The sequence below is a fragment of the Kryptolebias marmoratus genome, linkage group LG1 (genome assembly GCF_001649575.2).
Source record: "Kryptolebias marmoratus isolate JLee-2015 linkage group LG1, ASM164957v2, whole genome shotgun sequence".
In the NCBI taxonomy this organism is placed as follows: domain Eukaryota; kingdom Metazoa; phylum Chordata; class Actinopteri; order Cyprinodontiformes; family Rivulidae; genus Kryptolebias; species Kryptolebias marmoratus.
Genome location: NC_051430.1, coordinates 4,020,314 through 4,030,220, shown reverse-complemented (window position 1 = coordinate 4,030,220; position 9,907 = coordinate 4,020,314). Strand labels below are relative to the sequence as shown.

General features: G+C 39.6%; 1 protein-coding gene across 1 annotated transcript; it reads right to left on the bottom strand.

Moving 5' to 3' along the window:
* Window positions 1-292: 292 nt before the first annotated feature.
* On the bottom strand, window positions 293-6,511 carry dpp7 (dipeptidyl-peptidase 7). Its single transcript, XM_017432686.3, has 13 exons — window positions 6,354-6,511; window positions 5,804-5,936; window positions 5,595-5,734; window positions 4,707-4,870; window positions 4,191-4,326; window positions 3,947-4,028; window positions 3,566-3,732; window positions 2,573-2,633; window positions 1,804-1,922; window positions 1,517-1,673; window positions 1,175-1,239; window positions 766-836; window positions 293-660 (listed from the first exon to the last, which is right to left on the bottom strand). The coding sequence occupies exons 1-13, from the start codon at window positions 6,435-6,437 to the stop codon at window positions 549-551; spliced, it is 1,491 nt and encodes a 496-aa protein (XP_017288175.1). The 5' UTR covers window positions 6,438-6,511; the 3' UTR covers window positions 293-548.
* Window positions 6,512-9,907: the final 3,396 nt, after the last annotated feature.

Here is a 9,907-nt window from a genome sequence, read left to right as displayed (position 1 = left end):
AAGTTTCACTTTTTGAGTGGAATTACTGAAATAAATCAACTTTTTCATGATATTCTAATTTTATGACCAGCACCTGTAGATAAACCCCCTCTCTGGAGTACCCCTCAGCAGACATCATTTCAACCAGGATCAAATGCCTGCATTTAGAGGTTTCCCCTAATGCCATTAAAACCCCACAGTGTTAAAACAATGTGTATCAGAGGAAGTAACGATATGAACGTATAATCAAGGAGCAGCTGCAGATCAAAGTTTTCTTTCATCACTTCTTATTGCAGAATAAAGTGCAAACATATAGGTTGGGTCAACACTTTTTATTGAATCAGATAATCTGTTAGATTTCTCTGATCAAATGTTAAATCATCTCATGACAGCCACTTGTTTAGCTGCTGTCTGGTTATTAGACAGTGCAGGAGTGTAAGGAACATTATTCTACTCATTTCCAGCATTAAGGTGACCGTGTACTGATGCTGTCTCTGCTTCTGAAGTGAACCTAAATTTTGCTGAAGTGGTCTTAAATTACTTTGGTTGATTTTGTAAAAACCTAACTTTTAAAGAGTCTTTTGTAATCTGTGCCGCTCCATCTTCACCCACTGTGCAATGATCTCTGCTTCCTTCATTCTGGCACTGATGACTGACTCTGGATCAGCCTCATTGGATCCTCTGCACAAAAACACCAGTGGGAAAGGGGGGGGGGGGACTTTCCATTAGCCTTTATTTGGTGCATTAAAAGGAAAGTTTAGGAATTAGCTATGATGCTCAGCCTACCTCAGGTCCAGATGATGGGCCCCTCCAGAAATGTTGAGTGCGATCAGAGATGAGCTTAAAGACTTCCGAACCTGAACGAGCAGAATCAAAAGCAGCTTTTACTGCCAAGTCTGTTTCCATGTCCTAATGTAAGCAGAATAAAGCACATAAAAGCTGATTACAGGTAATATGTTTGGTTTAAACCAGGGGTCTCCAATCCTGGTCCTCAGGGCCACTATCCTGCATGTTTTCCTTGTTTCTCTGCTCCAACACACCTGATTCAGAGGTTAAATCACCTCTTCATGTTCTGCAGAAGCCTGTTAATCACACATTGATTCAGATCAGGTGTGTTGGAGCAGAGAAACAAGGAAAACATGCAGGATGGTGGCCCTGAGGACCAGGATTGGAGACCACTGGTTTAAACACTCACCCCTCCATTGGCCCACGGGTCCAAGTCTCCATTGGAGAAAATGATGTTGCTGGCTGTAGAAAGAGCTGAACACAAGAAACCTCATTAAAACAGGCAGCACTGAGAGCTTCAGGAAGGCCAAAGTTTCCACAGGGTTTCAGGTTAAATATTAACATACTGTACTAAAAAATCTTTTTTTTGTGTATGTTTATTTTCTTAAAACATTTTCACTGAAGCTGAAACCCTCTTTAAGCATGATGACTTTTACATTTATCTCTGAAAACATTACACATTATAGGATTTCTGACCACAGCTACTGAAGTGATTGACTGCAGAGTGAGTCCAGTGGTTCTTCGAACTCACCGTCACCCCAAAACTGGATTTTGAGCCATCCAGGCCTTGGAAGCACAGCCCAGCGTTTAAAGCAGTAAATCTCCCGGTCTTTATTTGTGAAGGGCATGGGGGGAAACATGTCCGTCACGTTATTGCTCTCGTAACACATCTCGATCTCTGTACAAGCCTGCAAACACATAGAAGCAGAGCGAGAATTACTGCAGTTTTCCCCCATTTTAAGTATATTTTTTAACATTCATTAAAGTGAGAATATCTAAAATCCCTAATGAAAGCCTGACTGTGTATGAGTGGGGTACCTGGTAGTCCCAGGCCTGGCTGTCAAAGCCCAGTCCACATCCAGTAGGATCGGCACACTCCACGTACAGCTTGTACAGGTCGAAACAAGTCAGCACTCCAGTAGAGTTGTACACAATCCCTGCAGGTGTGAACACATGCTGAGTGAGCACTAAATACTGCATTCTCAGTTGGAGATGCTCACACATTTTTTCATGCTTTAAATCATTTTGTTGTAGCAACTTTTCCACTAAGTAGACAGCTTCCTGTAAAATGAGGCTGTGTAACAAATTACTACTCAACAGCAGGCACAAGCAAAGAGGAGGCAGTTATTACAATAAAAGAAAAGTAAGAGGCAACAAAGTTATGGCCAGGCTTTTAAAGTGACAGCTTTGCTTCATTCTGCCACTTATTAGTATGTTTTGGCTGCTGGTTGAGTACCAAGAAGAATGTCACATTGTGATGGAGGAGAACTCAAACTTCCAACAAACTATTTTGCTAATTCTAGTTAAAAGTGTCAGATTATTAATGTTATGACATAAAGAAGTTAAACCTAAAGATACTCTCTGTAAGCAATATAAAGGTACTGTATATTAAAATCAGAGTCAGTCCAAACTATTTACACAGCTCCCCTCTGCCATCTAGTGTTGGCTGGCATGAATTACACCTGAGCTTCTCAAGTTTCTGTCCATGATTTATCATTTTAATGGACAACTAACTCTGAGGTAACAGGACTATGAACAGCTCTATGTCATAAGAGCAGTGCACACAACAATCTAAAGAGAAATGTACCAGCAGTGTCCCTGAGGTTAGCCAGCAGGTCAGGCCCTTTCATCATGGTTTCACAGGCAACCTGCAGAGCAAAGGCACAATTTCACAACAAGTCACTCTAACTTCATCTCTTGAGTAGAATTTATTTTTTTTACCAGCATGCTTTTACACATACAGGAATTAGACCTCTGCATTTAACCAATCTAAAGTTGTGCAATCACAAGTACTGAGCAGCTAAGCACACACCACCGGGTGTGAATACACACACTCGGAGCAGTTAGTAGCAACTAGTTTCAGTGACTTGTTCAGCCCCGGCTGACAGTAAAATGAGTCTGAGCTGAATATGCAGCCTTGTTAGATGTTTGACTAATGAGAGACAGAATCTTTGGACTGATGGGAGACAGCAGAAAGCTTGAGGGGATCAACAGAGGCTCCTTCATCGTCTACCTTAATCATCTATTAACAGATTTGCACTGTGTCTAAAAATTACAGAACAAAGTTTGGTTCTTACTGATTAAATAAAGAACATCTTTTTAGATTCCAATATGGGAAAACTTTATTTTAAAAGGGACGTTTGGTAACCCTATGCTCTGTCTTTGAGAACAAAAAGTTCTGCCAGGTCCACAATGAAGGAGGCCACAGTCTTTATGAGTTAGTTTGTGGAGCCAGGATGATGGAAACCATTCCTCACTAATGCTTCTCAGCCTGCTCAGAATATACCTGATGAATGACTAAAACTAAACATCAACTAAAATACAGTCAAACAAGCGTCAGTCAGGGACTGTGACACCTGGAAATGGGAAATGGACTGTACTTATCTAGAGCCTTTCTAGCCAATCAAGCCACTCAAGGTGCTTTAACCCAATCTGTGCCTCATTTAGCCATCCACACACATCCACACAGCACTGAATCTCTACAAAGCTGATCTGAATGAATCAGTGTTTTACATGACATTCATACACTGTTGGGTCACACATCGGAGGCAGTCAGGGGTTCAGTCAACAGTGTGTTCACCTTGACAGGGTTGGCGGGCATGTTGCCCATGAAGTGGGTGCTGTAAGGATAGTCCAGCATGGCCATCAGAGTGAAGGCGTTCCTCAGCAGGCCATTGAGCTGGTGGATGTCCTGGTCAGCTGATGGAGGCTTACAAAGGCCAAATTCGGACTGGATGCGACTGTAATCTGGTTCCAGCAGAACAACAATAAAGAGTTTCAGTTCTTTATTCAAATATCTCCATGAACATGTTCTGCTTGACTAATCAAACTGATGCAGCTCAGATTTCACACTTAAACAAAACAAACAAAAAAACATTGATATAATTTATGTTTTATATCACTGCTGTTTTAAAAAGTGACAATTTTAACTTTCAGAAAAACCTGCAGTATAGAGATTTACCTTTGAGATCAGCTAATTCTTTCAGCCGACTAAAAGCTCCTCTCACAGCATCTCTACATTCAGGAGCAATGTTCTCAAAATCCTGTGGATAAAAAAAAGGAAGGCACAACGTTTATCAACATAAAAAAAAATCGGTATTTCCAGGTATGAATCCTATTTTTTTTAAAAACAATATTCTCACAGAACAACATCACCAGAAGGGAATATTGTGCAGCAGTAAAAGGAGGCTCATGTAGTGACTTACAGCGGTGACATCTTGGAAGAACTGTCTCGAGTCTCCAAGCCCAGCAGTGGACAGGACAGGGGCGCTGGCTGCCAGAGCTCCAGCTACAATGTTCGGATATCTGAGTCTCATATAGACGGACAACATCCCACCATAACTGCAGGACAAGTTAGGAGAGTCTGACATAAACAATCTGAACACTTTTTTAATGGCTCCAGACAGACTGAAATGGCTGAGTTTCATTTAACAGCCAAAGTATCCGTCCGTTAACTCATTCATCTTCTGACACTTATCCAAGGCCGGGCTGCAAGGCAGCAGTGTCAGCAAAGATCCCCAGACCAGATATTAATGCCCAGATATGTAAAATCTAGAAAATGAAAGCTTCTTACTGTGACTGTCATCACACTGGTTGAACAGTGATCATTATCAGCAAACTTAAAACTCACCGACTAAACCTTTAACAAAAATCTTTTCAAACCCCCAGCCAGCCCCACAAGTGGTCCACACAAACATCCCAAGTGGTCAGGTGGAGCTTACCTGCCACCAAACACGATGACGGGACAGTCTGTGGCTGCCAGCTGCTGTTTCAGCTCAGAGATCATGACGGCGTAGTCAGCAAGGGCCTGCTCCACCGTCAGCAGGCTCACCTCAGGGATGTTAAAGGAATGGTTGCCAAACGGCAGAGACTGCCCATAGTACCTCTGAAATAAAGTGACATGAGAAGACATTCAAACAAATGAAGGAGGGAGGAGTCAAATCTGTCAGATATAGATTTAAGAAAAGACATTGGGACCATATAGGACCTAAACTGATCATCTGTTCATCCTTCAAAAATTAAGCTTATATAATTTGGTTAAATCATAACCAGAATTTCAATTTTGACCATGAGTCTACAAGTGGGCATGCAGCACATGAACCAATAAAACCGAGTTTTAATAAAATACATTAGCTGATATTTAATAGCATCTGGATAAATGAACTGCAGTGCAAAAAGTACAATGTGTTGATCCTATAAATGTGAAACTTGAATAAGTTAAACTTTTGTTGTCTATAAAGCACCAATCCACTCACATACAACATACAGCTGGTGAAAAGGGAATACTAAACAAAATAAGTTCAGCAGTAGGATCAAATGGAATTGATTATAAAGTACATTAACATACTTTATAAATGTAGTTTTTTATATTATCAATTTGGTACTTTTTAAACCTATAAACTATTTCAGATTTTTTATATACATATATATATTTTATGAGATGTGACTAAAGAAGATCATCTGACAAGTGGAGTTAAACTTCCACCACCTATTTCCTCATTTTCCTTTGTCACGTGAGACACCAACTGTTCTCAGCCCAGCTGGTTAAAAAAAGACACATGACTTAATTTGACAGTGCTGCTTCACTGCGTGTTTCAGTATTTTCGTACATGTTCACCAAATATGACCAGTGCTTGCTGCTGAGCTGCCAACTCTAAGATGAACCCAGAGTTCAGGGCAAACTCCCAGATGTTCCCCTCGTTTCCAGTGTAGAAGAAGATGGGACCGTGGCCTTTCTTCCAGTATTTGTCTAAAGGAGAAAACAGTATTGGTTTCTGTTGCTACATTTGAGACATTTACAGCAGAAAACTGCTTTCACCTGTGATCAGGTAACGCTGGCGGAATGTTCCATTCCCCATGTTGTTAAAGTTGAAGTGGTCCACAGCCTGGCTGAAGTACTTCTCTGTGAACTGGGGCTCGGATGCACCATGTTTCCCTGACTGTGGAAATGACTGAAAGTACAGTGAGTGATAGCATTAAATATCTGGCTGAAATATGAGCCAAATGGCTTTGAATGACAGGCCGAGTGGCTGCTCATCCCTTCAGAGCTGTAGCATTAAGGTACAAAATATATCTACCATCTCAGAGCTTTAAATGGTCAAACACATACATTCTACAACTTCAAACAAGGAATTTTATTACATGCATTGTTAGACTCGTATGAAAGCCATAGTCAAAAAGCGTTTTTACTTTTTTTATTTTGAGACCTAAACGTAAAGGCTATTAAACAGAATATATATTAACAAAAGAAAATTTGCCCGCAACAAAAACTACTGAAATGTGAAATACCTCACGAGTCACGAGACTCCTCCAGGAGTAAAGTTTCCGAAAAACAATAAAACAGCACACCAGGAAAATTGAAATGTTACCTTAAAATATGTGTGTGGTAGACCTTGCAGAACGCCAGAGAACAAAGTCACTGTTAGCGTGAAAATATTTAATATCGTCCTCATATTTCAGGGATAAGGTTTCCAAATCTGAATTATTTGATTCGGCTTTCTGTTTTAGATTGAAGTGCGCATGCGCAGACCGCCTGACATCACGTGACTTTGTTGTGCTCGAAGCTGCATTTAAGTGCATCACGTAAGATCTGCTACTCAACGATATCCCCGGTGTAGCCGAACACGTCTATGGGTAAAACGCAGCCAAACTAAAGTCTAATAAACAGAAAGGCGAGAAGAAAAAATGTGTTGAAAATTTCTATCATATGACTGATTCCCTCACGGTCGATGTGCACAAATGTGTGTAAATATTATAGTTTTGCGGTATCGCCATATTACTCATATATGTTGTAATTACAATACAACCCACACAATAATACTTCATTGATGATAAAGCTGTCAGACAAAATTGTTGTCAGTTTATAAAAACAAAGCAGTTTGTTAGTGTTGTTGTGATTTTAAAAATTCTGTACAACTAAAACCAATGACTTTTTCAATGTCTCTAGAAATTGCCTCTTGCCTTTTTTGACTTTCTAACAAATAATCAGATTGCAGACTCTGACATAGGTCAGGTGTCAAAATAAAAGAGAGAGTCGTTCCCTAAATTTGCTTCTTTTTATACATGGATCTGCAATCTTTTCCCTTAGTTTAGCAAACTGTATACAAATCTGCATTTACAGTGCATACTATATCTGTAATTTACCTGAAGGAAAGTGTAGTTATAAACGTAGACAGCTACAAACAGACCTCAAGCACTGCTGATCAGATTGCTTACTTTATCTTCTCTGTCCTGAGAAAGTTACACATGGCCCCAGGCAGGAGGGGATCCTGCTTCCTTCTTCCAGTGAGGTGACAGCTCTGACCACAGCGCTGCCATACCACGCTCTTTCAGATACAGTGCCTTGAAAATATATTCCTACACTTTAACTTTTCCTCATTTTGTCACATTATAACCATGAACGTCACAATATTTTGCTGGTATTTTATGTGATAGATCAACACAAAGTAGAGCATCACTGCGGAGGATAAGGAAAATTATATATTGAATGATTTTGTTGTTTTCAAATATAAAAAAAAAACAAAAAATGTTTTTGAAAAGTGTGGATGGCATTGATATTCAGCCCTCTGTAGAACTAAATTTGCTGCATTTACAGCTGCCCACTCCATTGTAGGTCTGGTTGGATGTTTTGGGTTGTTGTCCTGCTGGAAGGTGAACCTCTGCCTCAGTCTCAAGTCTTTTACAGCCTCTAACAGCTTTTGTTTCTTTAACTCCATCCATCTTGTCAGCTCTGACCAGCTTCCCTGATGGGGAAAAAAAGCTCATCCCCACAGCATTATACTGCCACCACCATGTTTTACAGTGGGGATGGTGTGTTCACATAGTGTTTTGCATTTAGGGGAAAACATTCAGGTTTGGTCTGATCTGAGTAGAGCAGCATCTTCCAGATGTTTGCAGTGTTCCTACAGGACTTGTGTCAAACTGCAAACAGGCCTTCTTCTGACTTTCTTTCAACAATGGCTTCCTTCTTGCCCTTCTTCAATGAAGGACAGACTTGTGAAGAGCACATCTAACAGCTGTCCTGTGGACAGATTGTCCCTCCTTAGCTGTGGATCTCTGCAGCTCCTCCAGAGTTACCATGGGCTTCTTGGCTGCTTCTCAGAATAATGCTCCCCTCACCTGGCCGGTCAGTTTAGGTGGACGGCCATGTTTTTGTAGGTTTACAGTTGTACCGTACTATTTCCATTTTTGAATGATTGATTGAACAGTGGTCCATGAGATGCTTAAAGCTTGGGATATTGTTTGATTACCTAACCCTGCTTAATAATTTTAATTATTTCCCTCAGAGATAAATAAACTATTCATTTATTATTAATTCAAACATCTCAACAATTTTGTCCTTACCTTTTCTTATGCATTCCTTGGTCTTCATGATGGTGTTTGATCACTAATGTTTTGTAACAAAACCCTGAGGCTCACAGAACAGCTGGATTTATTCTGAGATTAAATTACACGCAGGTGGTCTTTATTTACTTCTGTTGGTTGCACTGGATGTTAGTTAGAGGTGTCAGAGTAAAGGGGGTGAATATTAATGCATGCCACACTTTTAGATTTTTATTTTTTTGTAAAACATCTAAAAACCATGCATCATCTTTCTTCCCCTTCACAATTATACTTTACTTTGTGTTGGTTTGTTACATAAAATCCGAGTTAAGTGGTTGTAATGTGACAAAATGTGGAAAGGTTAAAAAACAAAAATATGCTTTTTTAAATTTCAGGGTGTAACTTTTTGCAGGCTCCTTTTAGCTTCTACAAAGACAATGTAGGTCACACCTGTAAACATATCCAATGTGCAGATCAAATTCTAACCCTTCAGGGATGCTCTAGAAGTGTTGTGATGGCAATCAGCTTTTTGTTTTTCCTTTCACCTGTTTGTTTTACACAGCAAAGTTTTAGGAGCTGCAGGGAGCATGTTCTGTTCTCAAACGTTCCCAGCTTTTTTTCTTTATGTACTTCTGCAGCTGCTCAGTAGGATGTTTTGGCCAGATTTTATTAGACATATTGTTCAGACAGGGACATAACAAGATTTTATTAGATAAAAAAAGATTCAGTTTTCCAATTCTCAGCTCCAGACAAAGAGACATGATGAAACACAGAGTGGAGAAAATAAAACCAATAATCCTAAAAAAATAACTGAAGAAAAACACACACAGATCATTTATGCACTGCCATCATAAAAATAAAATTCAGTCAAATTCAATTTATTTGTAAAGCACCAATTCACAGCAAAAGTCTTCTCAGGGTACAAAAACATTTACACACACATGCTTATTAACAGATAATTAGTAAAAGTTTTCTTTTTAAGGAAGCTATCAGATTGTGTTGAATCTTTACTTTGTTGCCGTCTCCCATCCTGAGCAGCACATTGGCCACCGTGGAAAAGAAAAGTTTCCTTTTAACAGGAAGAAACCTCCAGCAGAACCAGAACCAGGTTCTGCTTCGACCACCAGAGGTTAGAGAGGACAGGAAAGAGACAGACAAACAAAGTACGGTTGGGCCAGGTGGAGTTTTATACAAAAAAAAGACACACACACAAAAAAACCCAACAACAACACAGGTTAATGACAGAAATAATTACAAATATAAACATGGAGAGTAGAGAAAGTAAAGACAGCAGCAGCAGAGATGAGTTTGTCCTCCAGCAGTCTAACAGCAGCAGAACTCAGGGAGAGACCAACCCCAATATAATAATAATATAAAAGCAATATTATTTTGCTGAAATGACTTTATCTTTAATTGTGGAACACATTTTCAACAACTTGTATACATATTGAAAGAGTCTGACTGTTGTATGAAAAAATACTAAGATTATTCTAACCTCAGTAGGTTCTGTTGGTTTACAGCAAACTTTAGGTCACATCACATGTTTTAAAAATAAGACTGAGCTCTGAGCTTTGAGTCCTTACCAACAGATTCTCCTTAA